Source organism: Toxotes jaculatrix, chromosome 16 (genome assembly GCF_017976425.1).
Source record: "Toxotes jaculatrix isolate fToxJac2 chromosome 16, fToxJac2.pri, whole genome shotgun sequence".
Lineage (NCBI taxonomy): Eukaryota > Metazoa > Chordata > Actinopteri > Toxotidae > Toxotes > Toxotes jaculatrix.
In genome coordinates, this window is record NC_054409.1 from 6,198,015 (window position 1) to 6,213,843 (window position 15,829).

General features: G+C 40.5%; 2 protein-coding genes across 2 annotated transcripts; both read right to left on the reverse strand.

Annotated features, from left to right (window-relative positions):
* Positions 1–925: 925 nt before the first annotated feature.
* Positions 926–4,422, reverse strand: LOC121195858 (protein FAM240B-like). Its single transcript, XM_041059546.1, has 2 exons — positions 4,301–4,422; positions 926–1,107 (listed from the first exon to the last, which is right to left on the reverse strand). Exons 1-2 carry the CDS (start codon positions 4,420–4,422, stop codon positions 984–986), a joined length of 246 nt encoding a protein of 81 aa, XP_040915480.1. The 3' UTR covers positions 926–983.
* A 5,997-nt stretch (positions 4,423–10,419) lies between these two features.
* tdgf1 (teratocarcinoma-derived growth factor 1) lies at positions 10,420–13,462 on the reverse strand. The gene is made up of 6 exons (XM_041059545.1): positions 13,440–13,462; positions 13,251–13,306; positions 12,634–12,807; positions 11,568–11,682; positions 11,254–11,363; positions 10,420–10,526 (listed from the first exon to the last, which is right to left on the reverse strand). Exons 1-6 carry the CDS (start codon positions 13,460–13,462, stop codon positions 10,420–10,422), a joined length of 585 nt encoding a protein of 194 aa, XP_040915479.1.
* Positions 13,463–15,829: the final 2,367 nt, after the last annotated feature.

Sequence of the window (15,829 nt, forward strand, 5' to 3'; positions counted from 1 at the left end):
AGTGAAAGCATTAATGAAGGATTGGTCCTTGTCAGCGATGGCACACTTGACTACACTAGCCTTTCTTTCTCACCCCAAGCAGTCGAGGCAGATGGCTGCCCACTGACTTTGCGTACATGAACCTAAGAGTGACCAAGTGCATTTTAGACCTACATAAATAGTGTTTCCAGCAAAGAGCAATCTTAAAGCAGAAGCTGGGGATGAAATCTGAACACTCCTGTTTCCCTGAAGACTCTTTTTCTTTGACTCTTGATCCTGCTCACGTCTGAACCTCTCACTTTTACAGCTTGCCTTAAAAGTGAGAGAGTATAATGACCACTGCCGGCATTTCTTTCCAAAACATGGCCTGTAACACCCAGAGTTACCACAAAAGCCCCAGGGACTGGCCGTTCTCATTGGTGGTGGAGGGGGTCGAATAGACAGCAGACAAAACAAGTCCACACTAAGTGGTTATTTAAGTTATTGCATGAGTAAGTGAATAACCATGTAACCATGTGACTTTTTTTTTTTTTTTAATGTTTAAACATCATCTTTGAAAGCATGAAAATCACTAAAACCAAATATACAAGGTTTTCATATATAGATCGATATAGATATTTTATTTACTGAAGACCATCAGTTACATGCGACAGAGTGACAACTTTACAATAATGACAAAACAATGGCACCAGGCAGGAATTAAGTACGACATAAAAGATAAAACATTCTTCAAGAAGTCAGCTATTTTACATATTGTTTGTCCCCAAACAGCAATAGAAAGTGATATTTGAGGAGTTTTTTTTTTTTTTTACTACTATTAGTGGATTTTTTCATAGTGAATTCAGTTTAAAAAATATCAACTTTAAAAAATACATATATATATGTAATAATACAAATTTTAATATAAATGCACAACTGCGCTGCCGTCCCCGGACAGCTGCTCTTCACCTGCCAGCTGATTGGTGGAGGAGTGAGTTTCTCTAACTTTCTCTGATCTTCTGGTTTCAGGGCGAATCGAGCTTCCCGAGGCTTTGCTGAGCTTTCTGAGCTCGTCTGATTCTCTCCTCGAAGAAACTCTGCTGGTGCTGATTCCTCTGGTCCAACCTGACCACCCACTGCTCCCTCAGCCTGGAGGGAGACAGAGACAGGTGTACTGAAACTCTCACACACACACACGCGTTTCTACATGTGTCTTTGTGAGGACTCTCAATGACATTATCCAATACCTAGCCTCTTACCCTAACTATAACCATCCATACTGAATGCCTCCTAACCCTCAAACAGCCAAGTGTTGAGGACTGACCAAAATGTCCTCACTTTGTACAGTTTATGCTAAAAGTGGTCCTCACAAAGATACATACACAAGTACACACACACACACACACACAGGATGCTGCACTGGTGGAGGTCTGTTCCTTCAATCATCAGTGAGAAGATGAAAAGGAGGTCAACACCAAAACACCAGAATTATGTCATTCATAATTCAAAGTAATGTACCAGCAGTGCACACTTACATGTGTTTAACTGGTCAGTGCAGTGCTTTGAATATCCCACTGTGTGCACTGTAAGCAAAAATGCTAATGTGAGCATGCTAGCTGTCTGATGTGCAGCAGATATGTTTCCTATGTTAGCAGAGGCGATATATAAAAATTGAGTTTAAAGAAGACTAGAGTCATTCATAGTTGGCTATTTGTGGCTGCAGGCAGAGATGAGTGGAGGTTTTGTCAGAATATCAGAGGCCAGTATTTACCCTGACACCATAACTCCTGGGCTTAAATGAATCACGCAGACATCCAGTGAAATTTGATATCTGCAGGCATCGCTGTCAGGGATAATTGTGTTACGGAAAGAAAGAGTAACTGTGCGTATGTGTGTGAGAGAGAGAGAGAGAGAGAGAGAGGTCGTGTTAGCTGTGACAGGATTAATATTGTTGTGTCTGTGTTAGCAGGCATTTGTCTGTCAGCACGCTCTGTCATGCGTCCGTTAATCTGCGGCGCTGTGCTCGTCAGCGCTCAGATATTCTCACTGATCTCCAGGATTCAAACGTATAGCCGAGCTGCCACTAATCAACATTCTCAGGCTACTATGTGATGACAGATAGATGAGCTGCAAACACAAGCGAGGCATTTTCTAAACTAATCAAGTTATGACACACAGAGAGAGGGATGAAAACTGAGGAGAGTCATAAAGTTTATTTTTAATTCTCTTTTCCTTTCTGATCAGACTGAACCAACAGTTCGTCCATCTCATTCACAGAGTTTAATCTTAAATTTCAGAGGACGTCCCAAAGACCTGATCAAATATGTCAGTCTGAATTTTGGGAAATATTTTTGGCAAGATTTTCACAACACACATTAAAATGTTTTCTTTTGATATACTAGTGCAGCAAAGAAAAAAAAAGTCCTGAGCTGAATGAACAAATGTCTCACTCAGTGTGGACATCACACAGCTTCAGTGACGAGGTGGAACAAGCAGAACTGATGTATAAGATATTGTCAGACAGAAGAAACATGATGCTTCTAACATTACAGCTGCCAGTGAGTTCTGCTTCTATAATCAGCTTTGGTTTGTTTTGATCTTAAAGCCGAAATTAAATTTGAATTTCCCTCATTTATTGTGTACAGCTATTGTGCATATTTTTGTGAAAGAGGATCAAATTGTTTTTGGAAACGCATTATTTGCAGAAACAACAACTAAACCTCCAGCATCAGGGTGGAAGAGGTCCACACAGTGTGGGTAATGTATTGTTAGTAATTTAAGAGGTCTCTCCCCTTAGTTTTCTATTCCATTTGGTGAGTGGAAGCTAGCAATTTAAGCTAAGTTCCACTCAGAATATGCTTTATATCACACAGTGAGTTAAGTGACAGCACAGAGTAATGTCACGGAGGGGGTGTGGGGTAACATCACAGAGTGAACTAAACAAAAACTAACTGAAATTGTATCTAAAACGAACAAAGAAATGCGACAAGAGTTTCTGGCTTTAGTGGCTGGTTTCAGTGTAACTTAACATGTAGGTAGTGGTAGAAGTGGTAGAGTTCTACCTGAGGTTCCAAGTCAGATCTCCTTAGTGTTACTGTAGGTGTACACTCTTTTATTTTGTAGGTCCAAACTGTAATGTGCTTTTCTATGCAGGTGATATTATTTCCTATGACACCGATACATTACAGATCTCTCTCATCAAAAATAAGCTTGTTTTAAATTCTGGTAAAACTAAATGTATGCTGTCTTATAGGTCGCCTTGGAGTATCCAGACCACTGCTCATATCCAAACCCTTCATGGTTATGAAGTTGCTACTGTTGAATGTTACAAGTACCTGGGACTCTGGCTGGATACCATACTCACCTTTTAAGACCCATGTGGACCACCTGCCAAGCAACCTGAAGGTAAAATTTGGATTTCCATATAGAATCAAAACCTGTTTATCTTCTGCTGCACAGAAGACCTTTCTATAATCTACAAATCAGCATGCTTGTCCTGTGACCTGACAGCAGAGCTGTGTGTTGTTCGCACTGATCTTTGAAAACTAGGTTCATATACTTTGCTTCATACAAATCAAATGAGCTCCAAAAAAATATAAAGTTACATTAACTTATTTCACTGGAACATTTTAAAAGGTTGCTGTATTTGCAGACACACTTGCACATTCTTATCTTAAATATGAAAATGTTTACTTCTGTCTCTTTATTTTTAAAGTTAATTTTTTGTACAGAGGTCTCTCTTGAAAAATAGATCTGATTTCAGTGAGACTACTTTATTTATATTTCTGTCTGTTTGCTATTTCCTGATATGTTTTTTCATCTTTACTACAAATAGCACTTTGCTTTACTGTCTTATCTTTGCCAATTTTAGTGTCTTGGAAGGAGAATATTAAATTTTCCAAAGTAAAACCTTCACCTTCATGCAGTATAGCCTGAGAGATAAAGTTAAGAGCAAAAAAAACAAACAGATAAGATCGGCTTGCCAAGATTTTTGTTAACTCAGGTTGTTTTTTTGCATTTGAACTGTGGCAGCCAGACACTGAGAGAAATAATGTTCAGAGAGGAATTCACCTGACTTTATCACAGGGGACAGACCGAACCACTTACTGATGTAGTGGCACTGGGGGGGTTGTATAGGTTACATTTAACATCAGGCTGGAATCTGTATCAGATTTCAGTCTTTAACGTTTCTTGGATGCGTTTACACTCCATTTTTTGACGTCCAATACCCGTGTAATCTGCCTTACACACATGACATAACTACGTTGTTCAATGTGGAACTACCACCTACCAGGACTCCAGATCTGAGGCTTTAAAATGACATAGTAATTGTCCTGCTGACCGTTTCAGGGCGCTGCTCCTCATGCGGTTCTCCTCGTCGTCCATCTTCCCGCTGTGCTGGACGATCCTCTGCTCCCAGAACGACTTGAGCTTCTGTTTGTCGTGAATTCGAGCTGCGTTCATCACCTGACAGCAGGCACGGAAACATCTGCTTCATCATTTCAGTGGTGACCAGACAACATCTGTCACATTATACCTGAAAATCCCCATGACTGAGTGTTGTCTGTTTACTTACTGCTAAATTCTCTTTGTTTCTTTCTTTTTATTCTTTCCTTTTCTCTTTTCTCTTTTTCTTTCTCTTTCTCTCCTCTCAGCAGCTTTATTTCTCTTATGAATGATGCCTGGGTATTCCTTCTCTTTTCTTTTCCATTTTTCTCTTTTAACCTCCTGTCCTCTTCTCTCTCTCCTTCTTTCTCTTTTTATCTCCTCTTTTAACTCCTCCCCTCTCCCACCCCCACTTTATCTTATCGTCGCCCTAATCATTGTCCTGTGTCCTGTTTTCCTCTTTTTTTTGTCTCCATTCATTTCTTTTTTCTTCTCTGTTCTGTCCAATTTCCAAAGTCTTTATTATTACCATACTACTATATTTGGAGAGAGGGAGAGTGTGCGTGTGTGTGTGTGTGTGTGTGTGTGTGTGTGTGTGTGTGTGTGTAACTGCTCCATATAGAATGCAGCTCCTGGCATGAAACCATCTCAGTGAAGCCTATCGTGTTACACTACGTTTGCCCAGTTTGGTCGTTCCATTCTTTTTTTCCCTTGCACGTGTACAGTGTGATGCACAGGATACTGTGAAGAGATGAGTTGTTCTGTGCATTTACTCCAGTGAAATTCACGTAGGTGTGAACTTAACTGTCATAGTTATGGAGGTCCATCTCAGGCGTTGGACACCCACTGATGCACTTACTTCTTCGTACAATTAAAAAGTACAGGTTCAAAAATCCCAGAGCTCTTGTGGAAACAAAAGATGCTGCTGAGTTGCACTGTGGGAAACATGGGATCCAGTGTTTTTGGAGTTTGACCCATAGAAAGTAGTGAAAGTCAGGATATCTCAGACTGTGCTGCGTCTGTTCTCTCAGGAGTGAGATGCTAAGTTACAGGAGTACTTCTTCAAATGTGGCTGGAGAAAACTTTTACAGCACTGTCACAGTGCAGCTGCTCCAGTAAGAAGGAAACGAGTTTCTTCTTTATTTCTTTGTCCCCTGTGTTTGTTTCAATCTTAGTTTCACTCCAGACAAAGTCACACCAATACCTGACGTTTACCGATGAGGTGTGACATTCATTCAGTGTTTTCTGAGATGAATCTCTAAACTGTGGCTGCTGGAAGGTTTACAGATCACATGTTTGTGGAGTGGATTTATTCTTTAATAAATCAGCAGCAGCAGGAAGACGTTTCTGTCTAACTGAACGTCTCTTCAGTGCGAGGACATTTAGATTTTCCTGTTTCTGTTCATCACACACAGCACAGCACAGTACATAAAGACACAGATGTCACTTGGCTTAACTAAACGGCACCAGGATCTTAACCACAGCTTATTTGTCTTTACACTCAGAGTGTACCTGTGTGTGTGTGTGTGTGTGTGTGTGTGTGAGAGAGAGAGAGAGAGAGAGAGAGAGAGAGAGAGAGAGAGAGAGAGAGAGAGAGAGGGAGAGAGAGAGAGGAGAGAGAGAGAGAGAGAGAGAGAGAGAGAGAGAGAGAGAGAGAGAGAGAGAGAGAGAGAGAGAGAGAGAGAGAAGGACAGAAACTTTTTCCAGGATTTAGCAGAATCTCCTCCTTCATATATTGACTTGTTTTTGCAGTTACACTGTGGTGTCAAACGTAATTAACTTTTTTTTATGAATGAATGAATGAATGAAGAGCTACATCTATGAACCACAACTGTGTCACAAGAGGGTGGCAGGTGTACAACACACATAACTGTCACAGCACAGAGGGAGGTTCACATCCGGAGGCCTGTCTGTGGTTTAGGTTTGGTAAAGATGGTGGTTTTGGTTAAATGTAAATGAGCATGTTGTGTGTGTGAAGTCGCTGTGTTAACCCAGACCAGGATTTCTCCCAAACCTTAACCATGGAGCTGGAAACATTGCTTCCGTTTATCTGATAAAACAGATGAAACATAGCTCCAATTTAAATGCTGAGGTGTTTAAACCCATTTTGTTTCAGCTCATTTTATTTTAATTTGTAGGCAGCAGGAAGTCTGCTTCAGATCAGTGTGTGTGTGTGTGTACATACGTGCCTTTCTCTGGTTGTGTGTGTGTGTGCGTGAGTGACGGAGAGTCTGAATTACATTTTAATGTGCGACTTCTTGCGGCCGCTGACAAAATCCCTCAGCAGGTGAGTCAGATGGAAGGCATTACAAAACTTTGATATCATGTCACACACACACACGCACACACACACACACCAGTGACTTTCATTCAAATCCATTCAAGCAGCTGATCAGCACAGAGCGAACTTCCCTGCTGGGATTTAAACAGCTGACAGTAGCACGTCTGTGTGTGTGTACATTAATAAACCTGGATGTTATTAAAGGAGCATTCCACTGCTTTTATACGTTTTACTTCTTAAACTGATTCTTTAACAGAACTCCAGTTAGTTGCAATAGATAATCACTCCCTGATTTTTAGGAACTATTATGATAAAGTTTGTTTGTTATGGCTCATCCGTAATAATGGAAGAATTTGATTTCACTTTAGGATGTCCCTAGCGTGTCTGTCTTAGAGGATGATATGGAGCAACCAATTTACTAGCAATCCTATAGTTTATTGATTAGTCTATACTTTATTGGACCCAAATTTCTTGACCTTGTATATTAACCAGGAAGTTTGCTTTTGAAATTTACTCACCTCAGTAATAGATATGGATCCTTCAGTAAATAGATAAATAAAAACACTGGAAATAATGATAACCATAACAATAGATACAGACTCCAGGTATTGAAATGGAAAATGTTAAACACTGGCGACTCTAAGTGGTTGGATCTGTTGCAGCCAAGATTTTCTCATTTGAACCAGTTCAAAACTATGATTACCAATTATTCTGCTTTTGAATGTAAATGCTTCTAGTGGTGTTTGGTCTGCTGTTTGTTCTTTCTTTGTGTTTTTGTGCTCTCGACATCGTTGAAAATGAGGGTAAACTATTTCAAAACTTGTATAATGCAGAAAACAGCCAAAAGAAACTTTTAACAAAGTCCAGCTGTGATTCTTCAGAGCAGACTGCAGTGACTAAGTGTTATACGGCCTTCAATCATGTATCCCCTCCCTCAATTTTCTTCTCTTACTCTTCTGTGTGGAGTTTGCATGTTCTCCCTGTGCCTGCGTGTTTCCTCCCACAATCCAGAAAAACATGCACATTAGGTTAACTGGCTTCTCTAAATTGTCCCTAGGTGTGAATGGTTGCAACCAGTCCAGGGTGTACCCTCTCGCCCATAGAGCATGTATCTTTGTGTGATTATTATCATACCTTTCCAAAAGCTCTTTTCTTTGTTGGACATTGTGTGTCCTCTGTCTCTGCTCCTGACTCTCATCTGAGACCTCTGGAAACTCCTGGCAGCTGAAACCAAGTCTAAACAATTCCATTTATGAATGGCATTTTTGAAATATATTTGAAATATTGGTAATTTTTTTTAAAAAAAGGACTAAAATTATGTTGTTCTCAGAATTTTGGCCCACTTAAAACTAAAAGTTTGTTTGGTGGTTCAGTGTGCAGCCTGTAGATGTCGCAGCAGAGCTGTTAACAACTGATCGGCTGTGTTGTGCTGAAGAGAAGACACTTTAGTGTGAGGGAGTCATTGGACTGGGACTGGGTGGAGACAGCCTCACTTTTCAAAATTCTGTTTTTGTCCCCTTTTCTCGTTTCAGGTTGACTTTCTAACTGAAGTAGTAGAAGCAACGTCGCTGAGTGTCCTCACAGGAACTGAAATACAAATGTGTGTGTGTGTGTGTGTTAATGACAGGTATCTCCAGTGTTTTCTCTCTGATTGCTGCTATCAGCGAGTGAAGGAACCTGGAGATAAGAGGCTCCCACACAGTTTACTCTTCATTTGTCTCCTGACTCTGTCCTCCAGCTTATTTGTTTTAGTCCACGCTGTAATTAAAACGCATGACACTTTTCTGCATCAGACGTAGCTGGAGTTAGTTGGATGCAGCAGTGTAAAGTCTGACACTGGGACATTTAGGTTTCCAATGTCTGCTTTTCTTCATCATGGGTGACAGTAGTTGAGCTTTGAAGCCTGTGAGCATGAGAATATCACTAAAGTCGCAGGAAGATGTGGAAATGTAGGATAAAGTCATTTCACATTGCTGCCTTCATTCACATCGTGTTTAATCCCTTTAAATCTGCTCCAGTCTCCTGCTGCTGCTCCTCCCTCTGTGCAGGCTCCTGAAGCTCCACCGTCTCCACCTGCGGCTCCTCAAATCTCCTCCAATCCCTTTAACCTCTTCGAGAGATCGTCAAACAGAGAGTTCAGCAGACATCGTGACGCTGAGCACAGAGCTTTAAATCTCCTCTTCGTCGCCACGGGAGACAGAACAGCAGGACCTGCTTCGAGATCAGTTTAAGGAAGTTAGTCACCCAATCAGAACATCCGAATTACACACGACGTTAGCCTGTGGATAATAATGACAAAGGAGAGATTAGAGTCTGATTACTGTGGGGTGAAGCTAAGAAGACCCCCTGTGCGTGAGCAGTGCGTTGTTTTAGCCTTATATAAAACCGAGGCTAACTAAATGCAGCTAGCTGGACAGGCTAGCAGTGGTTATACTGATTTAGAACTGTACTCTGCTACATTTCAGTGGGATATATTGTAGTTTTTGCTTCAGTATGTTTGACAGCTATTATAGTTACTTGTTACATTTCAGATTAAGATTTTACATTAAAAAAAAACATAGATAAGCTGTAGTATGACACAATATTGAAGATTAGCCCAGTGGCTCCCTAGTGGCTTGTGACCTCTTCCATCTTCTTGTGGCCCCTTTGGAGGGGCCCAACCCCTAGGTTGGGAGCCACTGGATTAAACTACATGACTTTTTGGAAGGAAAATTCTTGTTTATTACAACTCAGATCTGATTTTTATAAGTTTGTCAGTTTTCTCCTCTGATCATCTCATTTCTTAGACTTGTCTTTAGTGATGTCCTGGATTCAACAGTACAATGTTATTATTACAATACTACAGACATTAGAATGATCCTTTCAGGATCATTTATTTTAACTTAATTTTATTATCACTTTTTTTTTTAATTGTGCCTGTTAATTTAAGGCTGTGAGCTGTGGCAGCTCTCAGGACCAACAGACTGCAGAACAACAGCTGAAGTGTTTGTTTAAGATAAGAGAGCAGCTGATAATCAATTCAAACCTCATCAATAAACTGTGGAGATAAGAGACACACAGAGAGAACAGCTCCCACTGAAAATACCTTCAGATAACACAGAGAAAGAGAGAGTTTGAAGGCTAGAAAAAGCCTGTTTGATAATTTCCTTCGAAACATCATTTGTTAAGGGAAGTGTCACAACACAAAGGCAAAAATTCGTGCGGCAGAACAATAAATTTTTAATAAACACACAATGCATACATGTTTATATCTAAAGGACTCATCAGCTCAGTTTGTGCAAATGGACAGAAGACGCAAAGTTAAAAACAATAAAATCTGCATCTTCTTTTAGAAAGAAAAAATGGATTTTCAGTTACAGAGCCTAAAATTACAAAAAAAAAACCATATTTTTCATAAAAATCTTATGTACAGCACGTCCTTCATACACATTGTGTTCTTCGAGACTTCACAGACACACAGATGACCTTCCACTGGAAGGAAAACACACACACATACACAGTTTAGACAAGAATTACACCGCTGTGTTTAAAACAACTTTCTCCCTCCAGTCCTCAAAAAGATCTCCACACTGAAGACCTTTTTTTTATTTCCCTATAAACGACAACACAGTCTAAATGTTTAAAAAAGGACAACTGAAAGCATTTCATCTTCACTCAGAAAGAAACAGCTCCCTCCTTCTTGATTTCCAGTTTTTCCAATAATCCAATAAATATCTTTTTATAAGCGTCGGAGGAATCTTCAGTCTACAGCGCAGTGTTTCTGTCCACTTTGTTGTTTTTTTTTTTTTGAAACATCAGAGGAAGAGAAGCAGAGGAAGAAGCAGCGTCACATACAGGAAGACACTGCTCTGAACTGTCCTGACAGCTGATGAGCGATACCAACGCACCTCCTCTGAGTCATCTGGAGAGCAGAGAGAGAAGAACAATCAGGAACTGGACTCAAAATTCACTTCATTCTCCAATGGATTATTTAGCATTACTCCCTCATTCTGTCTGCAACTTATCTGTGATATTTAGTGTATTGATACTCTTCGTAATCACCATTTAATGCCTAATATTTCTGTGTCTGTGTATGGTTTTCCTGTATGTAGCCTGAGAAGCAAAACCCAGGGCAGAAAAAGCCCCCCAAACACTTGGTATTGCTCTCACTCTGGAGACTGTTTAGGTGAAATTGTTTGTGGAAAATCCCAGAGTCCTCAGAGAAACAGAGAGAAAAAGGCTGTATCTTTACATTTAAATAGCTTAAAGTGATAGTACCCCATGTCATTGTTTGTACAGAAGTGAATGGCTGTGACAATGTTTAGCATTTTGGAATAAAGGCCTTGAATTGCAAATGAATAGGCGGGGCCTGTGGTCTTTCAGAGCTGCATTCACACCTGGGTGGATATTTTTGTTTCAAGGACGAGACGTGTGAACGACTGCTCAGTGTTCACATCTCGGCTGGAAAAATACCAGCTCACACAAAAACACCTGACTGCCACAGGACCCTGCTCACCACTCCATTACTGCATGATCCCAAAGATCTAACTGGTCCTAAACTTTGATTGTGATGGATTATCAGCAAAACATCTTGAGTTTAAACCAGGATCAGGTCACGTGTCTGGTGTGCGAAAAAAAATTCATCTTACCGCAGTCTTTATGGAAGACGTGGGGGAAGCAGTGCAGGACGCCGTAACCACAGCGACAGTAGGAGCATCCTTTCTGAACCCACTCGCCATGAGGGATCAAACCACAGCTCCTGCAATAAGATGGAGAAGCAATTTACAAACCTGGGAAACCCACAACTCCTAGTCTGAAGGACAGATTAATAAAAGTTTCCTTCTTCCTCTCACTGGTGACCATTTTTTTTTATTTTTCACAACATGGAAATGGACAGAGGACGTGTCTTCGCCTTTACTAAATGTCTGTGTGAGCAACAAAGTGTTGTTTCTCCGCCATTTACCTGATGCGCTGGTCGTACTCGCAGCTCCTTCCAGTGAAGAACGGAGGACAAGCGCAGAAGCTGCCCAGGATGCACGTTCCTCCGTTTTTACAGCAGCTACGACTCTGCTCAGCACCTACAACAAAAAGCAAAGACAGACATCAGAGCTGCAACCAACGACACATGAAACCGTCTGTTCACTTCCCTTGTTGCATCTGATCTTGTCTTTTGATGAGTTTTCATCATGTATTTGAGTTTTGATGCCTGTATAGGTTATTATTCATTTATATAAGCTATACAGGTTTTAATTTGTTGATGAGAGGTTTGAAAGTCTATGTGAGACAATCTGAAGGCCGCAGTCAGGCACCCCAGCTCTAGCCCTGTATCTGTGAGATAAACCAGACTCTCCATCTGGCAGCACATTCCTGTCATCCTCTGCTTCACATCAGCAGACAAACAGAGAGTCGGAGTTAGAGAGTCAGAACAAACATCTAAAAATCGCGAAAAAACACTAAAGCCAAACTGACGTCGGCCTGAAACATCCAGAGAGTCTCCATCCATCCATCCATCCATCCGTCTCTCACTAATTTTCCTTTTAGGAGTTTTTTTGAGATCTTTTTTCTCAACGAGACAGAAAAGTCTGAAGATAGACATTTGACAATCTCACAAAGAAATGAAATAAAATCCCATTTTGTTTGTAAAAACTGTAAAATTTTGTATGTAACAGCTCATTTTAAGTAGTTTCTATATTCTGCTTTCTTCTTTATATTGCAGGGGCCTGGTTCTTGTTACAGGACATGGACAAGTATCAGGGCTGTAGCTGGGATTTAAATGAGGTGAGTCAGCAGCTCCCACACACCCCAGAAACCTTTCAATAGACCTGAAAATTCATGTATTAGTTTCCTGTTTTTAGAGAAACTCACTCACATAACATGAGCTTTATGTCACAACAGTTCTCAAAAGTTGGTTAGAGTTGAAAACATTCTTTAAGCTTTTAGGAATCAGTCAAGTGTTTTGGGTAAAGTGCTAAATCACTGCCTTCATTGGTTCTGTGCTCTGTGCATACAGTGGTGAAGTGTGAACTTACTGCCTGTGAGGCCGACGAAGGGCAGGACGGCACTGGCGTCGCGGTGTTTACGGTCCCCGCTGTTTGGTGAGCTCACCTGGGTAAACCGACCCAGGAAGTCCTGGGAATGTTGCTGGGATTTCACCACAGAAGAAGAAGAGTCCTGCTCTCTGTTGCATTTGTCTCCCTCGCAGCCTGAAAAATAATACACAGGTCAGATTTTATCCTGAAAGTATTGTTCTGCCTTCCTATTTCCACACAGTATGAGTTCAGTATTAGTTGTTGAATCTTGCTTGTGTTGTATGACAGTTCTGTTTTCCAGGTGTTTAGTCTGTTGTTGTTTTCTGTGCATGTTAATCGTCTGACATCTACAGCCTGAAAAACTAAAACCATCTGCAACATCCTGACAGTGGCATAGTTCCTACTGTAGATACATGTATCACACTGAAAACTGACACCAAATTCAAATGATGCAGTAAATATACATGATGTACTGAGGACTGGACTTTATATCTGGATTTCTGTGTTTGTGTTGAGTCATTTAATCTGTGATTCAACTCAAACACACTAAGTTCTTTCACATAAAAAAATGTGCTCTCAGCACCAAAAAACGCATGAGAACAGTGAGATGAACTGACCTGAGGCAGGCAGAGCAGCAGCACAGTGCAGAGAGATGAGAGCGCAGAGGACACTCCTGCAAACATCACCACAATACAACTTTATCAACTTTTTATTTCTATAAAGGAACACACTTACTGCACACTGCACTGAAAAACACCTGAGATTGAGATTTAACTGTAAATTCTCTATTTAACGGATTTACTCACCGGAGCAGCTGCGCACAGCTCATTTTACAGCAGACAGAAAACCAAAAAAAAAAAAAAAAAAACAATTGAGGGACTACTCCGCACGGTCCCCAAAAATCGGACAAAACCTTACGGTGAAAAAATATTTGCAAAACTCTGGCTGATGATAGTAAAACTGTCCGTAAACAAAGTTCTGTCTTTACTCCATCACTGGTTTTAAAAAAGAAAAAAAAACGAAAAGAGTGCTCAAGGTTAGAAAATGAATCTTGTCCTTATTTTCAGGGAGATCTGATATAGACCCAGTAAGTCCTCCTGCAGTGTGTCCTCTCTCTGCGTGTGTGTGCTCAGCCAGGTGTCTCTGCTGGTTGTTTTCTACAGAAATCAGCTGTTTCCGTTTCCCACGTGGCTCCGTAAGCCCCGCCCACTCCGCCTCACCGTGTTTCTGTGTTGTCTGAGACCTGAGGACTGAATCAACAGTTATGGAAAGTGACTTAAAAACGATGAAGTTTGGCCGTTTTTGGCAAATGAAAATTTTAGAAATGTACAATTAATGCAATTTAAAAAAACACATTATGAAAGCTGTGTTTCTCCAGAACATCAGCTTTTCATAAACAACAACAAAAAAAACTCAAAGTTGTTTTTTCAGATGATCCAGAGTTTCAGTTTGCTTGAGAAGAATATTTTTAGTTTAAAAAAAAGAGAAAACCTAAACGACAAATGTGGAAATAAAGAACTTTTATTGTACATTAAGGATAAGTTTAGTGTTAGTGTAATTTATTGAGAGAAAATGATTTGTATAGGACTCAGAACAAAGACAAACAGGGAAATGTAACCTATGAAAAAGAAGAAGGAAGCATCTTTCCCCTCATTTTTCTCACCCCCATCCTCCCCCCTCTGTCTCTCTCACCGACCCCCCCTCTCCTCATACACATGTATATGAAGCTCCCTCTCCCCTCCAGTCCTGCCTTCACATGTTAATGAACCTGCTGCAAATGGAAACAGAGCTCCTCCTTTTTTCACTGCAGACCAGAAGAAAGTTTCCCAGTTTGCACACATGCTGTATCCCACCTCACAGCTTTTTAACAGGTCACATTAGGATCAGTGGGGAAATGTGACAAAGCCCGTTTCCTTCTTTTCTTTTACACTGACTTCCTGTGTCATGAAATGTAAAAAAATGTAAAAATGCTAATTCTAAAAGCAAAAAAAAACTGAAGTTGAGGGGGAAAAAAATTCCACAACTCCTGTTTTAGCAGAGCTGTAGCTAAACACTGAGGTTATGTTTTCCGTATGTTTCTTTGTTGTTGTGGTTGTTTTTAGGACAGTTAGTAACCCGGGGTGTTTATATTCTACAGCTCAAAACTTGTGGATATGCCAATAGAATCAATACATAATCAAAAAGTGCATTATTTCACACCAAGACACCAATGATAGGTCTGTCAAGTATGTTTGTTTTAATTCAGGGCAATGAGTAACTTTACTAGTGATGAAGACACTTTATTAATAGAGTGTCTTTTTTCAAATAAACACCACAGAGACCATAATAAAGGTATTTAATGTCAGAAAGGTCTTTCAGTTTATTTACATGTCAGTAAATGGTGTGAAAGCCACAGCACATACTGCGGACACAGCACGTTCTGTTTTATACTACGTTTAATGAAGATCGTTTCCAGATTACAGTTTGTTTTCCTTGAATAAAAATGACACTGCTCAGCATTATATGTCTTACGGAAGGAAGTAAACAGCTTTTTATCCACAATCTTGGGGAAGTCATTCCTTTTTCCTCAAACTGTTCTACTGTTTGATGATGAATTACCACTCCCAGTTTTTTATTTTTCTACAATTTTGAGGTTGAATACTTGAATTTGATGCACTTTTCATATCTTTTCTTTTTATTTCCTTGTCCTTTTTTTTTTGCACTTTTTTTCAGAACTGCTTTCACTCTTGTGTTTTCCATTTTATCCGTATCTTTAAACTTTGTTTTTTTGGGGGGTAAAACCAGGACTAAACCCCTCCCCCCCCCCTCCCCTCCCCTCCCCTCCCCTCCCTCCCCCAGCTCTGCTAATCTGTCTCTGTGTTGACCACACAGGGACAATCAGAGGTGGAAATGGGTATTTTGTAATCTGTGCAGCATCACAATGCAGTCTGATCTCATGCTAATACACAGCAGGAGAGTCAGCAGCAGGAGGGAAAAACCTGATCTGAACCCAACAGGAAATCTGCAAGTGAAAGCTCACAGACTCCTGCTGGACTCATCCTGCATATATGAAGGGAAGCAGAACATCATCATCATCATCATCATCACGTGATGAAGCAAAGAGACTGAGTACCAGTGACTGGTGGTGCTGGTGCTGCTGGTCACGGTCACCACAGCCCCACAAAGCTCCAGCTTTAACGTCAGTGTTTGTTTCCCA

Bases quoted from the DNA above. Each gene is read 5' to 3' on its own strand.
- LOC121195858 (XM_041059546.1), bottom strand. From the start codon at position 4,422: ATGAACGCAGCTCGAATTCACGACAAACAGAAGCTCAAGTCGTTCTGG. The intron at 1,108-4,300 runs GTCAGCAGGACA...GTCTCCCTCCAG, and splicing joins AGGAGCAGCGCCCTGAAACG to GCTGAGGGAGCAGTGGGTGG.
- tdgf1 (XM_041059545.1), bottom strand. From the start codon at position 13,462: ATGAGCTGTGCGCAGCTGCTCCG. The intron at 13,307-13,439 runs GTGAGTAAATCC...TGATGTTTGCAG, and splicing joins AGCTGTGCGCAGCTGCTCCG to GAGTGTCCTCTGCGCTCTCA. The intron at 11,364-11,567 runs GTAAATGGCGGA...ATCTTATTGCAG, and splicing joins GAGTACGACCAGCGCATCAG to GAGCTGTGGTTTGATCCCTC.